General features: G+C 38.6%; 1 protein-coding gene across 1 annotated transcript in view; it reads right to left on the reverse strand.

Moving 5' to 3' along the window:
* Positions 1-25,636, reverse strand: part of LOC126191464 (myosin-VIIa-like) — a 389,317-nt gene that overhangs the window by 88,237 nt on the left and 275,444 nt on the right. Inside the window, exons 29-31 of the mRNA XM_049932341.1 lie at positions 23,145-23,335; positions 14,011-14,123; positions 5,392-5,650 (exon numbers count right to left, since the gene is read on the reverse strand). Of these exons, the coding sequence (XP_049788298.1) occupies positions 5,392-5,650; positions 14,011-14,123; positions 23,145-23,335 (563 nt within the window). The remainder of the gene's footprint in view (positions 1-5,391; positions 5,651-14,010; positions 14,124-23,144; positions 23,336-25,636) is intronic.

The raw sequence follows: 25,636 nt of genomic DNA on the forward strand, positions 1-25,636 counted from the left end.
GCAAGGATTTAAGCTCCCACTGAAACAGCAGAGAACAGACTTTTATGTCCTCTAATACAGAGAAGTGTTTATTTGCTGTTTAATCTGGAAGACTCTCCAAGTACATTTAGGTTGTTTGTTCAAATAAACAGAAATTTTTGAATAAACAATTCGTCAATTCAGTCGAGTGTGTGTGTCCTGTGATGGACATAAAACTTTACATTTAGAAAGACCTTTGGGGCTTGATGAAATCATGTAAGCACATTATTCAACAATGATCCAAGTCAGCATATGCAAGGACTGGCAAATAGGATGAACTGTGATCAGTCCACCATCATGCAACATTTACATGCAAATGGGGAAGATTCAAAAATTGGGTGAAGTGTATGGGTACTGCAAGCTCTAAGTGAAAATAAAAAAATCTGTGGGTGGCCTTATGTGCATCTCTAGTTGCTTGTCACCAATTGGCTCATGAGAAACACTGGCCATTCCTATCCTGTATCATTACTGGTGACAAGAAATGATGTCTACATCCTAACAAAAGGAAAAGAAAGAAATTGCTGAGTCAAAACAAAGCAGCAACTCCCCATACAAAGACCTGTGCACATCCACAAAAGATAACATAATGCATCTGGCAGAAGTGCTATGGTTTGGTGTACTACAAATTGCTTCCCTGAGCTGTAACCATAGCTGCTGATATTTATTGTCAACAAACTGGGACATCTTGCAGACACAATCAAAGAACAATGACCAGGAAGACTGCATGAAGTGATATTACTTCACGATAATGCCCCCCCCCCCCCCCCCCCAACCCCAGTCTGCTAGACTGACAACAAACACTATACAGGAGTTGGGTTTGTAAGTCATTCTGGACCCACCTTATTCATCTAATCTAGCCCTCTTAGATTTTCACCTTCCCCGCTCTCTATCAAAGAACCTTCAAGGATCTTCCCTTCTGGATGAAAATGTGTTCCAAACATAACTCAATGAGTTCTTCACCTTAAAACCACATCATTTCTACTGTTGTGGAATTGAAAAGTTACCCGAGTGATCATAGACTGTTGTAAATAGTAAAGAAGAATATATTATTGATCACTAAAGTCTCCATTATGTGTATCTGTTATGTATATTAAACTTATGGAAAAATGCTTTGAACTTATGCTCCAACCCAGTACTTATTTGGAATGCAACCAAAGGGACAAATTAAAAAGAAAAGCACATCTCACACACCCATGAATGCCAACTCTGGCAGCTCGGACCAGAATGCAACTATCAAGTGAGACAGAAGCACCAATCTGGAGGGAGCAGGAAAGGGATAGCACTGTGTATGGGTGGGGGGAGAGAGGAAAGCAGTCTGAGAATGTGTGCGGAGACTAGAATGCCAACAGGTACAGTGTCAGGAGGCCATGGGGCAGAGAGGCGGGAAAAATGGAGCAAAAAAAGGAGAGGAGTGGAGAAAGATTGACTGGTGCTTTGGCAGTGGGTGGCAAACAAAGAGGGTTGAAGATGAGAATGGGGAGGAGGTGATAGAACAGAGTGGGTGGAAACTGTGGGGTGGAGGGTGTGAGGACAGTATGTTACCATAGTTTGAGACTGGGATAATTGTGAGAGCAGAGAATGTGTTTTAAGGATAACTCCCATCAGTGCAGTTCAGAAAACCTGCTGGTGGAGGGGAGGATCCATATGGCTTGAGTAGTGAAGCAACCATTAAAATCAACCATGTTATGTTCAGCTGCACATTGTGCTACAGGGTAGTCTATTTTGTTCCTGGCCAATATAAAAAGCTGTGTAATGTTTGCAAAAGAGCTGATAAGTGACATGGCTGCATTCACAGGTGGCCCAGCCCCTGGTGAGGTTGAATAAACCTACAACAAAACTGGGATGGGAAGTGCTGGTTAGGTGGATTTGGCAGGTCTTGCACCTGGATCTTCTGCAGGAAAATGATGCTTGTGGCAAGGAGGGTGGGATTGGAAGTGACGTAGGGATGAACTGGGTGTTGTGGAGGTTATGTGGGTGACAGAACACTACTTTAGGAGGGGTGGGAAGGATCTCTGGTAGCATGTCCCTCATTTCAGGACATGATGATAGGTAATTAAAGCCCTGGCGAAGGATGTGATTCAGTTGTTCCAGTCTGGGGTGATGAAGGGGGCACTCCTTCGTGGCTCATTCTTGGGGGTGGTGGGTGGATTGGGAGCGTGAGGAGAAATGGCACAGGAGATCTTTTAGCGGACTAGATCTGGGGGCTAGCACCTGTCTGTGAGACTCCCAGCATACTGGGCAAGGAAATTCTTGTCACTGAAGATACATCATCCCTAGGTGTTCAGGCAGTATGGGAGAGATTTTTTGGTGTGAAAGGGGTGAGAGCAGTGGAAATACAGGTAATGCTGGTGGGTTCAATGTGGACAGAGGTTCAGATGGAGCTGTTGGAGAGGGGGAGGTGAGTGTCTAGGAACATGGCAGACTGGATTGAGGAGGTCCAGGTGAAGCAGGTAGGAGAGAAGAAGTTGTTGATGTTGCAAAGGAATGAAGATAGGGTGTCTTTACCCAGAATCCAGATCGTGAAGATAACATCAATTAACCTTAATTATGGCTTTAAGCAGAGATTGGAGGTTGTATTGAACTTCTGGGATGAGATAACTCTGGCACAGGTTACAGGCAGAGGAGTCATGTAATTGGCAGAGGCCTTCTGCCAGGTAGTCACTGTAATTCATAACAACAGGGGTTGAACCTTTCTCTGCAGATAGGATGATTAGGTCAGGACTTATTTCGAGATGGTGTATGGCTATTGTTTCTTTTGCTGAAAGGTTTGTGCTCTGAAGAAGAGACCTGCAGAATGATGGCAAGGCTAATTTGTAGGTAAGGAGTATCTGTTGACAGAAATACAGTTGACACTGATATGTTAGCACAGGTTTGGACCAAGTAAAAATATTGATTAGATACAGTATGTGTCACAAGGGAAGTGCATGTAAAACTTGACTACAGAAACAGAAAAAATCTTTTTGAGGTGGTGCATCGGTGCATCAGACAAACTTTACTTTTTCATCTAAGTTAATTACAAGATGAGTTGTATGACACTGAACTTGCAAAGTGCATTTTGGGACACACTGTACTTTAAGGGCTTCTGTGTACTTCCTATTACAACACATATTTTTGGAAGTTACACTATCCCAACATGTTTTTAAAAGTATTACACTATGATTTTGTTTTTTCACAGCTATCCTTCTTGTCCTTGGAAAGTGCTTCATGGTCCTTTCTGTAATATTTAAGGAATATAAGATACAATTTCAAAATTTTAAACCTGTCAAAATTAATATTTGTCAAATTTAACATGACAGCTTAAAAATGTAAGGACATGTTAGCACATTGACACACATCACAATATAGAGACTTCATTAGCTGTCATTCTATGATTCTTTCTCTTTCAAGTACACACTCATGCATGAACAATAATGCAGACACCTAAATATACCTATCCACAGTGACAATGACTATTTAAGTAGTTGGTCAGGCCAAACAATGACTCATATACAGACAGCATCATCACAGTGATTGGTGGGTGTGCTTTGTTGGTGGATGAATGGGAGCATGTGTAGAAGAGAGGAATCTCAAAAGCTCGTAAAGTAGCTATACTGTAAAATCATATCTATGAGCCACACATAAACATAATGCAGGTGAATGGTTTAGTCATACTTGAACATACTTGAAATCACACCATGTTTGCTGTCACTTGCATGTCAGCACTGAGAGTTCTGCTAACTGTTGGAAGTAGCCACTTGTTGTTTTAAGTTAATGAAGATTTGTGATTTGTGTTTTGTATCAGTATGGAAAAAGAAATGCTGTACCTACGTAAATAGTGCAATTTTTTTTATTTATATCTGTGAAGAGGTACCTCTGAAATTGTAAAAACAGAAACTTAATCATCTTGTAAAGAAATGCAAACTTTATCTTGGATGTAAGGTTGGCAACCAAGTTAAAAGGATTAGATCTCATGTGACTTTTATTGTTCCCATGATTTGGAGGGAACCAATGAATGACACAAAGAACTGCTATTTTTGTCTGAAAAAACACAAAGAATCACAATGAAAACAAGGAAAACTGTACAATATTTTAATTTATCGTCTGCTAGAAAGGTTGTATGTCACAATGAAGAATTGCTGATACCAGTGTCCCAGAGAATTTGACAGTGAGTGAAGATCAAAACAATGTCAAACACACAGAAAACAACAAAGAAGATATGCAGACCAGTCGAACGTTTCAGTGCCACTGTGAATCATATAAGTCATACTTTTTGTCTCGGAGGGATTTCAACAACACTATTTGTAATTTAAATTTGTTGAAGCAAAAGGCTCAGCTTTTAGCTTAATGATTAAAAGGATGGACGCTTCTTCTTTGCAATAAAAAAATGAATGGTTATCATGACCACAAAGTTGTTTTTTTCTGAATATTTATACAAAAAAGGTGGCATGGCACTCCTTTTGTTGGCCCCATAATTGTGTATCTACCTACACAGAACAATATACTGGGCCTAGTTAAAAACCTTGTGAAAGCCATGGACAAAACTTCACATGAATTCATGTACTTGTGAGAGATGTTTCCAACAATTACTGAAGTGAAAGGAAAGGAGGACATTTTTGCAAGACCGAAAATTATAGAATTAATGCCTCATGAATGTTTCCTTAATTTGTTGAGTGATGTTGAAAGAGTGGTGTGGCTATCTTTCACAAGCATCTGTGCAAACATTTTAGGAAACTGTAAAACAGAGAGCTATCACAATATTGTACAAGAGCTACTGGGATAATACTAACTTACGGTTTGCAGCATATCACTTAAACTACATGTACTGAATAATCATCTGCAGTTTTCTTGGAAAATCTTAGTAGTGTTAGTGATGAACATGGAAAACAGTTCCACCAGGTCATTTCTCAAATGGGAAAGTGTTACAAAGGCAAATGAAGTACCTCAAGGTTGTCTCACTACTGCTGGCCCTTGTGAAGTGATGTTCCTGAAGCGATTATATTACTCATTTATTACATTCTTTAGTGTACCCATAGATTTTTTGCTAATTGCATTTGAAAGTGTTTTTGTGAGAGCATGTTATTTTGTCAGATACATATAAAACATACGCTGCTGCAAGCATTTGCGAAAACCATTATTACACGAAAATTGAGGCTGGTTCAGGAATTATGAAATAAGATCTGGATTCAGAGGCATTTTATCTTCCAGAATCAGTGTGTATCATTCTTACAACAGATTTTTTAAGAGTTTTATTGTGCAGTATACCACATTGATGGAATTTTACATCTGGAAACCCAGTGATAATACACTGAGTGACTAGCTAAATTACCAGAATGTGGAGTATTTAAAGTTACATAAAAAATGAAATTTAACTATCATTTGATGTAATATACTTACATATTTCAGTGCACAGCTAAATATTTTGTCTGTGAATTCACTTCCATTGTGGGGCCGTTTGCTTGGTTGATCACCCATGTATTTGAGAATATTTGTGAAAGCTATGCATGCAGTATTGGACAGGTCACTGTTGTCAGCCACCTTCTTCAGCAATGCTAGCTTGATAGGCTCTCTGGTATGGCGCCACAACTCCTCAATACCAACTCTGCGAGCTTCCTTAAGTGTCTGAGCTTTTGGTGGTGCCACACTTTGACTTTCCCTGTGGAGGATACTCTGTATTACAGTATTATACTTATTGTAACTAAGTCAGTTGTGATGGTGTTGATATGGCGATTTTCTTTCAAAAGCCAAATAACAAACCCACAGATAAGAAAGGAAGTTACTTAAAAAAGCAATCATATACTAATAATTATAGTGCCATAATTATTCAGACATCGGGGTCAATTGAACTACTTTTTAATACATATTCAATAATTGCTGCACTTACAAAAGTCAATGAAATAAATAAAAATGTCATTATTTAGTTAACAGGTTTCCAGCTTACAAGGTCATCATCATTTCCCACCAAACATATATTTACAAGGAACATTGTTACTTGGCCCACATTAATCCAACTTTCCAGTTATCTGGATTTATTTTTTTGTTCCCTTCTACAATCGATGGACCAAGGCCTACTGAAGAACATCAAACATGTACACAGAAGATAGCTGCAGGATAAATTAATTGAACAAGAGGGAGAAGTTGGTTGATGTCTGTATTGAAATTGGTAAATATCAAAGATGTGATTTTTATGATTGAATATTCCTGGGATCAAGTTACGGAACTACCGATTCTGAAGTCATGGAAAACAGTACTGAGTGCACATTGTCATTCCACTTCTGAAGTTTGTGGAGTTGTCAACTCCCCTGAATTCCTGATTGTTCAAGTGTAGGTGATACTGATGTAGATGACTGGTTGCACAGTGGCAGTGATGCTAGATACAGCATGATAACCGATGATGAAATTTCTGTTGCCTCTTGTTGTACTACAGAGAACAACAGTGACAGTGAAGTGGACAATGCAAGTGGCGTTACAAGGGGAGAAATAATGCATGATGTGGTGGGAATGGCACACCTAGAAAAACTAATGGTTTGTCTAGAATGTCAGCTGGAAATAGTTCCAGCTACTGAAACATGTACACAGTCCTGCTACTTCAAACACTACCGAAGTTTGAAACAAAAGAAACTTACACTCTATTTCAGTAAATAAATGTGAATACACTACAGTAGCTATTGAGTTTAAGGGCTAAAATAGTGTTTCTTGTTAGTGCCCAAATAAAAGGTTTGCATATTTGTAGCACACATTAGAATTATTGAATTTAGTAGACTCTTTCCAGATTATGTGGATTTTCACTAATCTGGATCATGTCCAGTTTCACCTAATCTGGATAAACAAGGTTCTTGAATATAGATAAAAGTATGTGTTCAAGAACTACAATATCTAAGAAATGGAATTCAGCACTAAATACATAATTTAAAGAAACAGTTAGAAGATGAAAATGAAACAGAAGTACAATTGAGAAAATAATGGTGGAGATTATCTGACAAATGTACTGCCATAAGAGGGAAGGATAAGGCCTCTCTCATCAGCAGTAACTATAAATATTTTAACTCCAACTGCAAGGATAGCTGTTCCTGAAGTGAGACCACAACAGAAAAAACACAGAAAAATTCTACCAACTACATGAGAGTAACAGGCACAGAAAATGACACAAATCTATCAAATGGAATCAGTGCTCTGTTCATCCAGCAAAAAAAAAGAAAGTTTAGTTGAAAATTGGTACGAATGTGACAAATTGGCCTACCAATATAATCCAAAATGCTATGCATAAAAATGGGGTTTTCCAGGCCTCGTAGCACAGGTTCTACTGGTGACAGAAAAGTAGATTTGAGTGTACTGAATAGCCATTGGGCTAGGAACCATTTGTATACCCAATAGAAGGATCATCTTACTATAGCTATCGAACAGTAGGCTTACAGGGTCAAAGTTTGAATACAATACACTTCCTCCAGCTTAGGCAAATAGAGGAAATCAGTCGGTTATTTTTGCATTAAATGTGGTCTGTGGTGCTCCTTAAGAGGCCTATGGTTTAGTTTAAGGGTGGTTTCTGAGAAAACCCAAAAAAGTGTTTTTCACCACTTTTTGCCACCAGCAGTGGATATTTAAATAAATAACAGCAGTGAAGTGCTCAAATTTTAATAACATATTCTCCAGGCATCTACATAGAAGTGCCATCTTCCCATTTTCAAAAATCTTGATCTGTTATCAAAAAACATCCCAAAAACATGATTTTTGGGTACCAAAACCAAGCTGCAGATTCCAAGACAGCTAAGTTTATTTTTATTATATATGTTCCTAAGATCCCAATCACAAACAACTTTGAACATTTTCATGATATATTTACTGTTCCCAAGATACAGAGGCCCAGAGCTAATCTAGTTGTACAGATAAAATCCAGTGTGAGGTGAAAACATAATTTATAAATAGACACAGCACAGAGAATGTGTCTCCATTATCATCAGAAGGGTTATGAGAGCCCCATGTTGCTGAACTGAAGCCCATGCAAAATTTTTGTGTACTTAAAATCTGGTCTGACGTGTAAAATTAGTTTTGTGTTATTTCAATTCCATATAAGTAAATTACCAACATTTTACTGACCCATAAAATTCTTTTGATACACGTGACATGTGCAGCTGCAGCAGGGAAAAGAAGAGAACTGTGGAAAAATACTCCTACTGGAGCACAGAATAGTGAATATTCTTCTGTTTAAAAGACACTGGAAGAAAAGTGGGGTACCAGCTGCCTCATTCTACCTGCCTCAGTACCTTCCAACATTTTCCCAAAAATTCTGGCATGAAAATGTATTACCACTTCTTATATGCTGAAGAGGAAACAGCAGCACTGGCACTGGCAAAGTAATAAATACTGGAAGACAGTAGACAGTGGCTGTGATATAGAAAAACGACAAAGTAATAAATACAGGAAGACAGTAAACAGTGCTAGTGGTATAGAAAGAGCAAAGGACACAATGATGGTGTGAGAGAAAGAGGGACAAATTAGCAGTGGAACACAGTTGACAATGACAGAACAGTGCTAGGAAAAGTGTGAAGGAGATAGTACCAGTGGCAGAAGAATATAGAGAAGGAGAAAGAGGAAATGGGTGAGAGCCAGTGACAGAGACAGAGTATATGAAAATGACAATGAGGAAGAGAGACATAGTGACAGTGAGGAGTGGCAGGAGCAGTGGGAAGGAATGAATGAGATAGTGGCAGTAAGAGACAGTGTTAGTGAGAGGAGACAGTAGTAACAGGACAGAACAGAGGAGACTGTGCCTGCGAGACAGGAGACAGTGACAGTTAGAGAGACGCAGAGAGATAATGAAAATGAGTTGAGCTGAATGAGTGAGTGAGAATGTGCAAGTGGGAGTGGGAGTGAATGAGTACGGGTGGCTTACAGTGATGGACTAGTAGGTGTCAACGGACCAGTGGATGTGAGCGAGCTACAGTTAGGGGTGCTCATGGGATTGAGAGGTGAGTTTCATGTAATGTGAATATGTTTGCAAGCCAAAAGTTTTGGGAAAATTTTTAATGGCGCTGAGGACAGTAAAACGAGGCAGCTGGTGCCACAATTTTCAGTCTCTTAAACAGGAGTATATTCCCCTCTTTTTGTTCTCCAATTGGTGTATTTTTCCACTGATTATACTATTCATTAATTGTGTTGGAGTATCTGTATAACTCAAACTATATAGATAAAATTTCCTTTTTTCCTTCTCATCTCATATGGTAAGTCTCCCCTGACCCATGGTTCTGGGTGACTTTCCCAAAATCTACCCCTTTTCCTAGACCTCTCAAATCCTTTTCCTTCACCTTTCTTCCTTTCCCTTCAACTCTTCTGCCTGAAGAAGGAGCCACTGGCTCTGAAAGCTTGCCAATCACAACAGTCTTTTCTCTGTGTGTTCTGCCACTGCTTGGTGAGTAGACTTTTTATCTATCCAATTAAATAACTTTATCAAACTATAAAGAGTTGTGCGTGCCCCTTCACACATAATTTTCCATTGAATCAGTCATGAATTGGAGCCAAAGATAACTAATGACTAAATAATTAGTTGGTGGTCATACCATACAGCATAACATTCAGTAGCCGCATCAAAGTTGGTAGATGACATTCCTCTGTCTGTCTTGGAACAGGAAATACCTATTTTATGTCTTAAATAGAAAGCAGCCTGTCTTTCTTCCACAGAGATATGATGCAAAGGGTTGACAGCAGAAGACAAGGCTACTACAAGGGTTTGATGGGTAACTGAATATCACTGTGGGAGGGAGGGAATAATGAAAGAGCACTATTCACAAGGTGAACTGCCATTACCAAACAATAGCCAAGAGTCAACAACTGGAGCACTTTGATGAACATTGTGCCACTCAGAATAATGTGTTTTGACTGCTTCTCTACATTTATCATCTGGATCCCCCCTCCCTGACAACAGCTCCTCTAAATTGTGCAGTTGATTCTGTTCCTTTAGCAATGATTGAAACTTGGCACTCAGGTTGCACAATGTAGGGAAGTTTAAAATTTGTCACTGTGTTGACCACCCATCTTTCACCAGCAAAATGTGTGTTATTCCCTGAATATAGGTGGTTTTGAAAGACCATGCCACAGCACAGGTCTACATTGACTGTACAACCAGATTTGGAAGTGAAACAAGCAGCTCCATGTTTTAATGGGATTACATGAAGCTGTTTGGCCTTTTTGACATATTGCACACTAGTCAATTAAACAGTGCTGCAATCAGTAGATGAAAGCTGATGCACACCATACATGAAAAGTATCTGAAAGTTTCTGAATTTTTTTTTCCTTCATTGCAGAAATCCAGGTAAAAGTAGAATCCAAATATTCTATCCAGCTGATCGATTTCCTGGAATTTCTGAATATGGGTTTACACTTCATAATATTTCCCCTTAACTATCATCCAGTATCATCAAACAGTGTCATTTCAAGTATTTATGGCTAGATAAACACAATGATATGTGGCAATCAACAATGAATTAGATTTATATCTAGTATGAGATAAGAATAAATCATTGTTTGGAAGCATCCTAGCCAACAGTTGCCACAGTTTGTTGTTGAAAACTTCATATCTAGAAGGCTTGGTATCATGGACCAAGAATCACAAATTACCACACTATTCATCCTTGAAACATGACAGCTTACTACAATGTTCAGACTATCCTGCAACTATGCTATTTGATTAAAAGTATTTGGATACTTGTCAGTGAACATTAATATGGGGTATGTCCATCCTTTGCCTTTCTTACAATGACAGTTTGAACTCTGCCAGGGACACTTTCAACAATGTCTTGGAATGTCTGTGGAGGAATCACAGCCCATTTCTCCTCAAAAGCTGAAATAACTGCATTCACGTTGGGATTCTGTGCGTGTGTGCGTGTGTGTGTGTGTGTGTGTGTGTGTGTGTGTGTGTGTGTGTGTGTGTGTGTGTGTTTGTGTATATATGTGTGTGCGTGTGTGCACGTCAATCTGTCTCTCTCTCTCTCTCTCTCTCTCTCTCTCTCTCTCTCTCTCTCTCTCTCTCTCTTTGGTCTCCCTCTATGATTTTTATTCTCCATGCTGCCCTCCAATACTAAATTGGTGATCCCTTGATCAGAACATGTCCTACCAATTGATCCCTTCCTCTAGTCAAGTTGTGCCACAAATTCCTCTTTTCCCCAATTCTATTCAGCACTTTCTCATTAGTTATGTGATCTACCTATCTAATCTTCAGCATTCGTCTGTAGCACCACACTTTGAAAGCTCCTATTCTCTTCTTGTCTAAACTATTTATTGTCCATGTTTCACTTCCATACATGGCTACATTTCACATAAATACTTCCAGAAAAGACTTCCTGACACTTAAATCTATACTGGAAGTTAACAAATTTCTCTTCTCCAGAAATGGTTTCCTTACCATAGCCAGTCTACATTTTATATCCTCTCTACTTTGACCATCATCAGTTATTTTGCTCCCAAAATAGCAAAACTCATCTACTACTTTAAGTGTCTCATTTCCTAAGCTAACGCCCTCAGCATCACCTGATTTAATTCGACTACATTCCATTATCCTTTTTTTGTTTTTGTTGATGTTCATCTTATATCATCCTTTCAAGACACTGTCCATTCTGTTCAACTGCTCTTCCAGGTCCTTTGCGGTCTCTGACAGAATTACAATGTCATCGGCAAACCTCAAAGTTTTTATTTATTCCCCATGAATTTTAATTCCTACTCCATATTTTTCTTTTGTTTCCTTTACTGCTTGCTCAATATACAGATTGAAGAATTGCCACAGTATAAAACATAATTCATTACTCCAAATCATTTGTTTCCAGTCATCCACTGCCCAGTGGCACTGCTCTTTACACCACCATAAGTATCAGTTAGTACTGACTACACAGGAATGTGTGGCTGATGAGGAGCTGCTCAACCATTGTACCACATTCTTTTAAACTCCCTACATACAGTCACTGTGCTACCTGGACTTCCAGCAGTGTCCTTGTGCTTATTTCAGGGTACTTTTTACAGTTACCCTCTTCAATGCTCAATGGTCCTGGTCCATCATACATGAAGTCTGCCTTTTATTGGTACAGCTGTGGTAGTTCCTTTGCATTTGCAACTTCACAATCACATCACCAAAAGTCAAATTAGGTAGCTTTAGAAGGGCTGTGAAATGACCCTGATGCAGATGTTACACAAGTGACAGCCAATGACTTGCCCATAATTGAAGTCATGGAGAAGGAGGAGGAGGAGGACGAGGAGGAAATTAGTGTTTAACATTCTGTCATTAGAGACAGAGCACAAGCTCAGATTAGGGAAGGATGGGGGAGGAACTTCGCTGTGCCCTTTTGAAGGAATAAAGTCACTGAGCTTTTTTATTCTGTTCTTCCTACTTATCTAGTGACAACACAATACTCCCCATCTACTTTTATGCTGGCAGGTCTACCTCTTGTGACATCTACTGGCCAATTCTACATTACATAAGGATGTCCAAGTTAAGCATGGTAAAAGAACTACACTATCTGGTCAAAAGTTGATCAGATACTGTAGTTGTCCTACCATGCTTGATCTCATTTGGCCAAAGTTGCAGTAATGCACCAACACAAAAACTGACCTTATTCAACTCTCATACTGAAGGCAGGGTTGCAAGGTGTACATTGTATCCTTGATGGAAGATGTTTCAGATAAAACTGAATGTGCTCTGCAAAATGTATCTGGAAATGTGTGGAGTGATTCAAAGAGCCTAAAATGGATTAATAACAATAAACACACTAATAGCCCATAGAAATACTTGACACGAGGCATGGTGAGCTGTTACTAAATACAAAGAATGGCACTTTTTACTAAATTCAGCCAACTGGCGATGAATTGTGCAAAACTGTTGTTGACCAACCAGTGAAAATTTAATCATTTCACATTATTGATTTCCTCCTAATCCTCCTCCTCCTCCTAAAATTTCCCTCCATATGAGGGTATTTTTCTGTGCCCATGCATACATTTATTTATTGATTTCAGGCAGTAAATTTATAAGTTATTTGTTATACTTAATCTAATTGCTACTTCAACAACTCCGTATTCACAAATAATATGAAATTTACAAAGAACTTGGCAGTATGAGCCTACTTAACAGTATGACGTCACACACAATCTAGCCTGGATGCATGCACTGATTCAGTTGGGAGATGTGTTATAAAGCCATTGTATTCTCTCTTGAGCCAAGCTGGCTCACAATTGGCGTAAATACCCCTTGATTTTCTAGATACTGGCACTGGGATGGAGAACACCAGGAATAACACTGCTGCACCTCTCCCAAACATTGGAAGAATGGGAACTCTTCTAGGCCAGTGCCATACTCATAAAAAATGGCCATATGGGGTAGCGCAGAATGAGTATGTCTGCCCTCACATTACCATGCAGTCCAACATCCGGTCACTGTTACATCCAAATGCTCCACGAGTCCTTATATTGCACAACTTAACTAGCTGGGCATATGAAGATCCACAGTAAGGCTCTTTCCAATCTCTGTCAGGTGCTGATAATGCTGTCTCTCATGAATAGTGGCATCTCCAAGCCCTTCCATATCCTACCAGGTCTGGTACAGACATTAGACACAAAAAACACCAATCCACTCTGATGCTACCTACCACAGAAAATTGCAACTTCAATCATTTAAATTCCTGCTGATGACGTGTATGTGTACGAAGTTACGTTGATGCCTGACCATGTTATCAGGCATTGTGTAGACTAATATCTGTGTTCACATATACAGCTTTTTCTCTATTTTGTTTGATTATATCTGTGATAGTGATGGAGTTACAAATAGTTCTTGTTTCTCACATTGTATATACTACATATTTATCATGAGACAATATACATTTAAATAAACTTACATAAATGAAGGAAATAAAATGCAGTGACATATCAGTAAATGTACACAGAATTTTTCTTTATGTATTAAACTTCTGGAAGACAATTTGTTTTTCATTATTCCATGTGCTTGGTTATGTAGTCTATTGCAAAAAAAATTGGTCACCATACCTGAAATGATCTTTTGCGAACTCTTTCAGCACATACATGCGGTGACGAGTAACTGTATTAATCCGAAACTGTTGCTCTTTCATTCGCAGAACGGGATCTTTCTCAAATATTGCCTGTTCTCATTAAAAAAACTGTATGTTAGTAACAAAATATTTTCAAAACATGACATGCATATCTGTGACATTAAGGAAAAATTCAAATATAATGAATGTTAGTTGTAAACTTTGTTCATATTATTAAAAACAGAATTGTTAGTAACGTAGGAAACTGAAGTAGCTCAGAAAAGGTGAGGCTGACACTAAAGGGAATACCCAAGAGATGCTTTCACAGTTGTTATTAGTGAGTCTAGATGGTATATTACATGAAAACATAGATTTTGTCTTTTGAACAGCATACTGTAAGAGTGTAACAAAAGAAAAGGAATGTGTGGAAAAGTGTAATGGAAAATGAAGAATCACTAAGAAGCAAGGTGATTAGAGACATTTCTAATATTTGGTTTAGGTCAGATATGCCTTTAGTTCCATGGATCCACAGTGAAGAGATCACCAATAATATAGAATATGTCATGAAATAACAAAGAAAGATAAAGTTGTCATCAACATGAAGACCAGTTTGAACACTACAGTGGTTTACTAGGTATTCTTCAACTGAAAGTTGTATGTCAGTGTGTTCCCCAACTTTTGAACTAACTTACCCAGGCAATTATAGGGGAACCTGCAGCTTAATGTGGGCTCTGAACCATTGCAATTTGATATTGTTGATTAACAAAAATTGTCAGAGATGTAAGTGGTAGATAAAAATCCCAGGACTGATAGGGCTCAATGTTTGGATTTTTAGTCTGCTACTTTATCACTGAGGCACATAGCCATGCACAAAACATATTTACAAAAAAAATGCGTATATGTTAATGTTACTTTTACAGATCACAAGTGAAATGGTCCACATGGATGTGAAATCAATAAAAAGTCTTAAACAAATTTGTGTTCAAGAGGTGACAACAGTCTGTAAAAAAATATGTAAATGCACAATACACTAAACCGCATATATGATTCTTAGGCTATGGCCTGTGATATGTTTAACATACGGAAGTTTGCTTCAACAGGTATTTTTTTTTTTAAGTTGTAGCATTCAATTTGTCACCAAATTCAGATAAATTATTACAGATTTTGAAACAGGGAGTGCATAAATAATATATTATGTCTGAAATCAAACATGGAAAATCCAGGACGGAATGTAACAATATGATGAAAAGGATAGTTGCTACTCACATTACAGTGGAGATGCCGAATTGCAGAAAGTCATAACAAAAAGACTGTCTGAAAGTTAGCTTTCAGCCAGCAAAGCCTTTGTCAAAAATAGACAAACACAATCATCCACTCCCCCCCTCCCCACACACACAGAGCCAGAGTCTGCCTACAGCTGCCAAGACTGTGGTCACGTTTGTGTGTGTGTGTGTGTGTGTGTGTGTGTGTGTGTGTGTGTGTGTGTGTGTGTGTGCATATTTCCATTTTTGATTTGGACAAAGGACTTGTTGGCCAAAAGCTAACTTTCTGACAGTCTTTTTGTTGTGCCTATCTGTGACTCAGCATCTCTACTATACAGTGAGTAGTAACTATCCTTTTCATTATATTGCTGTTATATGTGAATACTGTCTAATCAAAAAGAAAAAAATAACCATTACTAAATTTGTCAATAAATACAGGATAGGAACATCATAAAATAACTATTTTATTTTACAAAATTAATTTTCATAATTTTTTGTTAATTTAACAAGTACACAAAAATCTTAAAATCAACAAAAACAGGGAAAGTATAGATTGCTACTCACCATATGCAGGAGACACTGAGTTAAAGACAGGCACATTGAAAAAGACTGCTAAAATGTTTAAGCTTTCGGAAGAAGGACTTTGAATGCTAAACATTCTAGCAGTCGGTAGCTCCTCTGTTTGGTAAGTAGTAATCTATCATTTTTTGTTCCATCCAGGACTTCCTGCTCTTTAAAACTAACAAGTATTATTTTATTTTACTTGAATAAATGTTTGTGTTGTATTTTCTTTGAATTCTATTATCTTTCACTTGGTGTCGTGTATTTTTGGCAGAGCTTGGCAAGCAGTGATTCAGGTGTTGTCAGTCATCCAGGATGGTGAAGTATTCTAACATATGAACACTCAGCACAACTGTGTGATGGCTGGTGATGTGAGCAGATTGAAAAGTGAGTAAGATAGTAAACGTTAATTCAAATGTTTGAGTTGGGGCAAAAAAAAAAAAAAAAAACCCTGATCCACACAAAGTTCTCACAGCAAAAATTAACCCCCAAATTTTCTGCAGATAATGGATGAACTATGTTCAATAATCAATAACAGGATCCAAAGTGACTGAAGAATGAACAAATGGCGAAACCACATGTAAGTGGCAGGTTGTTAGACATCTATGTCCCACCACAGAACATGGGGATTAGTTCTGTAAAGCAGAACAGGCAGTGATCTGTGGTATATCAGACTGCAGAGTGCAGTGCTAGTGCAGGCACACATGTTTCAGAGCACACTGTTCAGTGCAGATAGTTGAACAGAGGACTCTGCAGTATGTGAACCTATGTTTTACCATGCTGATCCAACAACATTGTTAATTATGATTGCACTGGTCACAGGCTCAGTGGAAATCTGTCTCCAGGACAGATGAATCACATTTCTTGTTACACCAAGTCCATGGTTGTTTCTGGATACAACACAACCCAGGTGAAGGCTGCTCAAAACATGTACTGTGCCAGGCTGGAGAGGATTGTATTCTGGTATGGGAAACTTCCACCAAGGTTTCCATGGGATGTGTTGTAGTAATCTAAGGCCACATGACAGCTGTGGACTACACAAATGTTATTGTGAACCATACACATCCATACATGCTTGATGACTTCCCCAAAGATGATGGCTTCTTCCAGCAGGATAACTATTTGTATCACAAGACCAGAATAATGATACAGTGGTCTGTGAAGTGTGATAGTGTTGTCCACAAAATTTGATTCATTTGAACCCAGTGAATCAATAATGGGATGTATCAGGTACCAGCATGACACACACAAACTGCTGGTCCATAATACAGGAACTGTGTGACCTCTGCGTAAACATCTGGTGTCACATACTTCCAGAAATCTACCAAACACATCTCAAATCCTTGCAATGTGGAATCCCTGACATATTCATTTCAAAGGTGAACCAACACGCTTTTATACATTAACTGGTGCTACTAAGAAATTTGTCAATGGTGTTGGGACAGTTGGCCACGAATAAATCCTTTGGGTTTGTTCCTCTTAAACTGAATTTCATCAGGGGCTAAAGTTTTTATGATTGCTAGCAATTTATTTAATACATTAATCTTATTTTACTACTGATTTCATGAACTGAGTAGATCACAAAATGCATCAGTAGCCTGTAATTTATTGTCTATGGCATTAAGTACATCCCTGCTGTAACTGTAAATAGCCTTCTCAATACTGGGACACTTTAGAAATCCATATTGTGATTTTTACAATCTATAAATGATTGTTAGATGACTAAATAGGCACTTGTATAATGCCTTTTCTAAAATATTTGATATCCTTGATCAAATCTAAATTAGACAGATGTTTGATGGTATTTCTTTGTTTTCTTTCTCACACACATGATTGACTTCAGCACATTTCAGCCAGTTGTAAAATGTTCCAATAATAAACATCTGGTTACACAAGTAACTTAATATATTACAAAACTCAGAAGACCACTCTGTAATTAACATATGAACTATGGAAAATCTAATATGGAACAATGACAATGTTATGAAAACAACAGAGTACTTACCATATAGTGGAGATGCTGAGTTGTAGACAGGCACAACAAAAAGACTGCTAACCAAGTACACATTCAGCCAAAAGGCTTGCTTCTGAATGAGATAATATACACACGCACACATACACACAAATACAGCTCACACATTCATGACCACTGTCTCTGGCTTCTGAGGCTGGACTGCAACCATCAGCACATGATGGGAGAAGCAATCTGGGTGGTGGGGGTAAGGAGGAGGCTGTAACAGGGAGAGAGAGGGATAGTAGGGTAGGAAATGGGAACAGTAAAGTGCTGCATCTGGGAGCACACAGGGATGAGGTGGGAGAGGGTAGGGCAGCTAGGTGCAATCATGTTGTTAGACAAAGGTTGGGGGAGGGTGGGAAAGGAGAGAAGTAAAAAGACTATGGGTGTGTTTGTGGAATAGAAGGATATGTAGCTCTGGAGTGGGAACAGGGAAGGGTATAGGTGGGTGAAGGACAGGGACTAACAAAGGTTGAAGCCAAGAAGGTTACAGGAACGTAGGTGATATTACAGGGAAGTTCCCACTAGCATAATTCAGAAACACTAGTGTTGGTAGGGAGGATCCAGATGACACAGGCTGTGAAGCACCCATTGAAAAAAGAATGTTGTGTTGGGCAGTGTGCTCAGTAACTTGATGGTCCAGCAGTTTCTTGGCCACAATTTGTTGGTGTCCATACGTGTGGTCAGACAGCTTCTTGGTTGTCACGTAGAATGCAGCACAGTGGTTGCAGCTTACCTTGTAGATCATATGGCTGGTTTCACAGGTAGCCCTGCCTTTGATAGGATAGATGCTTGTCACCAAACTGGAGTGGATGATGGGAGGATATATGGGATCGGTCTTGCTTCTAGATCTATTATAGGGATATAAGCCATGAGGTAAAGGGTTGGGAACAGCAGTTCCATAGTGATGGATGAGGATATTGTGCAGGTTCAGTGGGCTGTGGAATGCCCCTGTGGGAGAAGTGGGAAGGATTGTAGGTAGGATATTCCTCATTTCAGGGCAAGATAAGAGGTAGTCAAAACTCTGGCAGAGAATGTGATGCAGTTGCTCCAGTCCTGAGAGGTACTGAGTCACTAGGGAAATGCTCCTCTGTTGCCGAATGGTGGGACTGTTGGAGATGGTGAATGACTGGAGAGACTCTCCGTGCCCTGAAATGAGGACCGTCGCACCCACAGTCTTACTCACCCCTCCCACAGTGGTACTCCATCACTCACTAAACTATATTCTCATCCATCCCTACACAACCCCTGCTCCCAACCCCTTGCCTCATGGCTCATATCCCTGTAATAGATCTAGATGTAAGACCTGTCCCATACACCCTCCCACCACCATACACCCACTCACCCCAGTGCGATCACAGCATCAAATAACCCATCAAAGGCAGGGCTACCTGTGAAACTAGTAATGTGATCTACAAGCTAAGCTGCAACCATTATGCAGTATTCTACATGAGCATGACAACCAACAAGCTGTCTGTCCGTCTGAATGGCCACTGACACACTGTGACCTAGAAACAGCTGGACCACACATTTTCAATGACTGCTTCACAGCCTGTGGCATCTGGATGCTTCTTACCAACACCAGCTTTTTCTGAAATACGTAGGTGAGAACTCTCCCTGCAATATAACCCACATTCCTGTAACCCTCCTGGCCTCAACCTTCAATAGTCACTGCCCTTCACTCACCTCTCCCCTTCTGTGTTCCCACTCCAGCATTACATATGCTTCTATTCCACAGTCTTTTTACTTCTTCCTTTTCCACCCCCCTCCCCCCTGCTTCCCCCAGCCTCTGTCTAACCTCCTGACTGTCCTGACTGCCCCCTCTCCCCACCTCATCCCTGTATGACCCCACAAGCAGCACCTCTACCAAGCTATCCCCCCTCCCACCATCCCCATCCCAGCCTCCTCCGTACTCCCACAACCCAGACTGCTTATTCCATGATGCGCTGTTGCTTGCAGTCTGGCCTTGGCAGCTGGAGACAGTGGTCATGTGTGTGTGAGTTGTGTCTGTGTGAGTGTGTGAGTGTGTGTGTGTGTGTGTGTGTGTGTGTGTGTGTGTGTGTGTGTTTTGTCTAATTCAGAGGAAGGCCTTTTGGCTGAAATATTACTTGTTTAGCAGTCTTTTTGTTGTGCCTGTGTGTGACTCAACATCTGCACTATATGGTGAGTAGCAATCCACTACTACAATATTTGTTTTATTTTAAAGATTTAATGGTGGATGAGGGTCATGTTCATATTACTGAAGTCATTTATAATGTTTGATCTGAGATATTTCATGACAGCAACTACTGAACCTGACATTTCATCTTTCCAGTAACAGCTATGAAATATTTGTTAAAATGTTTTGCCAACAATGCACATGGAACAGATGTTATGTAATTTATTGACTCTTGAGTGTTGCTAAATCAGTCAAGGACTCTTAGCAGCAGGAATAACTGTGGTAATAGAAAAATCAAAAATTTTATTTTTTCATTTAACACAATTGAGGATGTGTACAGATGCTCATTCAAAGCAAATAAGATGCTACAAGAGAGGTGTCATGCATCATGAAAAGAATTGTCACTCATATTTTGAGCATTTACTTTCCAAGAAGGATCTTCTCACATATATCACATACAGTGACCATGACTATAAAATCAGAAAAATTCAACATACAGAGGGTTATGAAAAGTCATTTGCTATGTGCACCTTTCCTGAATGGAATGGAGGGAGTAAAAATAATGGAACATGAGGCACCCTCTGTCACAGACTGTAAATTGGCTCAATGAGCACAAATTAAATGTTTACAGTAAATGAATTCCATGTTACATATAGGAAGAATGTTTTATTCTTGGCCATAAGATGATTTTTTCCTCCTTTTTGTTTCCTTTTGTTGTTTGAATTTCTTTTTCCTTACTCTTTAATTTTTTCCTCTTGCGTTTATTTGTTTCCTATATTCTCAGTCGCACAATTTAGTGTAGTGAAGGAAGATGATGTGCAGCTATTTTGCAAATTACAGAGCCACATAAAAAAATACTGGCACCAAAACATTCCCAGATTTCATAAAATTTATATTTTGCTTGATTTTATTTCATCACACTCTTCTTGTTAAATACTCTAACTTCAGCTTTTCTAACAGCCACAATTCTCTTGCAAGTTAACTGCCTTTTACCATATTGCACACCATTGACTCTTATAAAATTCCAATGACCTTCATTCACTGGCATCTTTTTCATTCTGGATCTTTTTCATTATTTCCCTAATGCAATTTTTGTGCATTTCTTAGTGCAACTATTCACAGGGGTTAGTTCTTATCTCTGGTTAATTTGCCAGTTCATGGATTCATAATAAAATTACAGTACTAGGAGATTGTTGTAACACTCCTAGCTCTTTAAAAACAGAAATTGTCCACAGTCAGGCTATTGGAAGATGCTGCAGAAATTCAGAACTGTGTTATTGGTATTGGAACTGTCGTAACTTAATCATAGTTAGGTTTCCATAGTTTTGTCTTGTGTCTTTGACACCAATGGGCAAAGATACATCAATAGCAGTGACAATGGATATCATAGGTTTAGCAGTTTCACCGTAAGTGTCGGTAATTATGCCACACGATGACTGGCCATGCACATTGGATACCTGTGGAACTACGACAATGGCAAAATAACAGGCCACAGAGAAGGCACAAGTCAGTTTCTCTTCTGGCACTGACCTTTAGCTGATTACCACCTATGCTATGCCACCATCTCCTCACTACCACTGCCACTGGAACTCTGTTACAAAAGAGCTACATTCCACTGAACTCTGCCAAATTTGTCATCCTACCTTACTGTACTGCCATGTGACTTTGACTCTGTCAGCAGTGTTTCACTACAGAGGATAGACTCTGAACAGTTCCTCAGTACATTTGTACTGTCATGGCCTACATTGTGTAGAAATATCTGAAATTGTTCAAATTATTATTAAGAGTCATTCAATATTGTGACAAACACATAACTTCTGGAACTTTAAGTGTCTGTCCCTGCTGCTTAACTTATTTTCTTGTGGATCTTTATTTTTTTCTGATTGCAAGGATCTGGTGATTTAAGTTTTATTCATGTTTGATGGCTACTAAATATTATAGCCATAAAAATGTTAATTTGTTTGCTGTAGGTTACAGCATTTCCATAAATTATTTCAAGCTACTTCTGGGATGGTCCCTTTGGAAAGGAAATGACTAATATCCTTATCTGTTCCAAAAAGCTTGTGCTCCATCTCTAATGACCTTGTCATCCTTGTAACATTAAATCCTATCTTCCTTCCTCCCTTTCTTATTTCCATAGCACAAGAACATTAATTATGAGATATCCCACATCATTTAGAGGCTGAAATTAAAACTGCATTCAGTTTATTATGGGTTATCACTATCTTCCAATTGGGTACAAATGCTCAAAAAAGGAGTGCATACTGATAATGTATAATTCTCATTTGCCAGATTGTGCTCTGTGATATAAAACCATACTTTTGGTGCCTGCTTCATCATTACAGGCAACTTATATACTTTCCACAAGCTGTACCACAAAACTTCAAGGATGGTAACTTATTTGATGGCATGATCTTGACAAATACTGCCTACATGGTCCCAATTGTTCCTTCTGTTGTCTACCTGTCTTTTACTTCTTTGACTCCTCTCCTCAGCCCTATCAAGTGTCTGGCCATTCAGCTTTCTGCCCTCACTGCTGGTGGGTCCCTCTCATCCTGGAGTCTGAGCGAACTGTCCTTTCTTTTTACCTTCCCCAATCTACCACCCTCTTCTTTCCAATGAAGCAACATAGTTCTAAAGCTAGGTTATGTGTCACTTTTACTTTTATACATCTCTGTGAGCAGCATTACACATTTCACTTACTGAAGATAAGCACTGGCCAGAAATTTTGTCTCATAATTTATTAGTTTGCTTGACTGAATGTTTCTTTTGACAGTAAAAACCTGAACTGTCAGGCATTTGAATATAGACACTAACTATTCCACAAAAACCTACCCACAAAATTTTAAGGAGCAGTATTAATTGAGGAATCCAGGAATACACTATGGCATCTATATCCTTCTCCTATGGCAAGACAAAGATTAAATTATATTATTTTCAGCATGCAAAAGACATTTATGCCATCATTTTGCCTATACTTCAAAAGCAAATTGAATGGTTGGTATCCCAATATGTGGTACAATGGGAAGTACCCTCTGTCATGTACTTCAAAGTGGTTTGTAGAGTATAGATGTAGATAATGCTTTGTGGAATAATAAAAAATAACTAAAGTGAGTTAAAAGTTGCTTAACACTCACCACAATATTTGGTGCTGGCCTAACTACTGCAGGGAGCACATAAATCACTTCTGTAGGGAAATGACCCCTCTGTCCAGTCCTGGCATTGATTCCATTTCCCCACGAAGAGTTCATTATTTTATCACCATCAAACTCCTCTTCAAGAATCAAAAGATCTCCCCTCTTCAGTATTAGGAAAGAAGATCCCGAATCTTCAACAACAGAAAACATAGAAAATGAGACATGTAAGTTTTTACCACCAAGTTTTATTGGCTAACTTTAATTTTGAACAAATACAGACATCAAAAAATGTATTAATTTTGAATACACTATGAAAATATGCAGTGATAAATGTTATTACAAATATTTACTATCAAAAACAGTCTTGATCACAAATTATTTATTCCGGTGACCAGTTTCGACAACAACTGTGCTCATCTTCAGACCAATGAGTAAGAACCTCTTTCTGGTGGTAAATCACTACTTTACCACCAGAAGGAGATTCTTACTCATTGGTCTGAAGATGACCACAGTTGTGGTCGAAACCAGTCACCGGAATAAATAGTTTGTGATCAAGACTGTTTTTGATAGTAAATATCAAAAAAGTGTTAAATAAATGAAAAATTCTGAGATTTCAGTTCTCTAGAACCTGATGTACAACAAAATTCAAATCCAGAGAGAAGGAGTTGCATTCTGTCACAGAAAGGGGACAACTAAGCTATGGTTCAAAAGGTAGATTGACGATAGGCATGGTTATTAATTTCTGTAGTGCAACTCCATGGCAGAGTAATGGAAGAAAGGCAATGCCCTCATTTATGTAAACACTGCTAATTGGAGCCTTACTTTTCTTGGGCTCCTGAGTATCAGATAGACTTTTCTCACTTAAGGCTGAAAAGAAAAATACCAAGTGTATTGTCATACCTATATAATGTGTGTTTCATTACCTCTGTTATGAAAGTGCAATGGAATATCTTTGGACTGGTAAAACTGGATGTGTTTGATACTATGTTGGTGTGAGTGGATGTCCAAGGAAACAATCTCTGCAAATCTTTTGTGGTCTGTTTCAAACAAACAGTCTAAGGTTATGGGCCAAGGCCACATGTGAACTACTGCAAAATATTTGTTTTTGCTAGTGAGTAAATTATTGTAAAATAACATGAACTTGCCCATAGGTTTTTCATTTGATGAAAATGGCAGCCAGCATTGATGATTACAAAATACAAGTGAATAAACTCAAAGCACCTGATGACAGGACAAATTGTAAATGGCACATCTCAATGCTGTTGTGAGGATATATACTTGAACACATTGTTAACAGTACATTCAAGTGTCCTGAACTGGTTGAAGATGTGACAGTGGAAAAAAAATGCATCACATCAGCAGTGGCTGAAAGAAGATGCAAAAGTGGAAAATTTATTAGCAGGTACACTATGAAAATCCATTGTTGAGCTCATGTTGACATGCACCCACACATGTGAAATTTGGGATAAGCTACGTGCATAATTCGAACATAACAGTATGCAATAATTGAACACATTGAAGAAATCATTCTTTCATGTTCAAAGTGATGAGAAAAAGGACATTAGCAAACACATTTCAAAGCTGCAGAAGATTTTTGTGGATTTGAGCAGTAAATTGTAGAAGCACGAGGAAAATGTTTTGTGTCAAAGAATTTTAAATGGTCGAATTTTTTCCACACTAGGCAAAGACTATGACAATTTTAAACACCTCTCGAGCACAATCCCAACTGAAGATCAATATGTGAACCTTCTGATTGGAAAACTGTGCACAATTAAATTCTGAAATCAAAGTATGGTTAATGAGCTGCATTTGTTGCATACAGAAAAGTCAGCAAAATGAAAGTTATGAAGCGAAAATTTGAAAAAGGATCTTAAGGGTGCAAAACAAAAATTCCTTCTCAGAAATGTGGGCAAGTAGACCACAGGGCAGCAGAGTATCTGATGAAAAAGACAAATAACAGCATTTGCACCAATCACTCTGAAAAGCATGTTGCATTTTTGTTGCACGTCTTTGGTGCCTCAGTCAATAACTGTGCTGAAGTCAACAGATGGTACAGTGACAGGGGCAATACAAATTATATCACAGCAAATGATCAATATTTTGTATAACACAGAAAATTCACTTTTCTTGAAAACATTTCAATTGGAGAAAAAAGTGTAAATATGTTGGCTATGGACAAGGAACTGTGAAAATTCAAATGCAGTTTAGAATAATGAATAAAATGCTGAACTGAGAGATATACTTCATGTTCCTGAAGCATGTGCTCACTTTTTCCCTGTATAAGCAGCTGCACAAAATGGTTTTTGCACAAGATTTGATAACAAAAGTGTCAAAACTGATCACGTTTGCCATTGTTTCTGTTCTTGTCATATGCATCATTAAACAGGCACAATCACTTGAAGTGAATTTTGCATCAGTGTTGGATATGCTGAAAGTTTATCATGAGAGGTCATCAACACAAACAACATGTGAAAAGTGTCTTGAAGCAAATG

This window comes from Schistocerca cancellata, chromosome 6 (genome assembly GCF_023864275.1).
Source record: "Schistocerca cancellata isolate TAMUIC-IGC-003103 chromosome 6, iqSchCanc2.1, whole genome shotgun sequence".
NCBI lineage: Eukaryota > Metazoa > Arthropoda > Insecta > Orthoptera > Acrididae > Schistocerca > Schistocerca cancellata.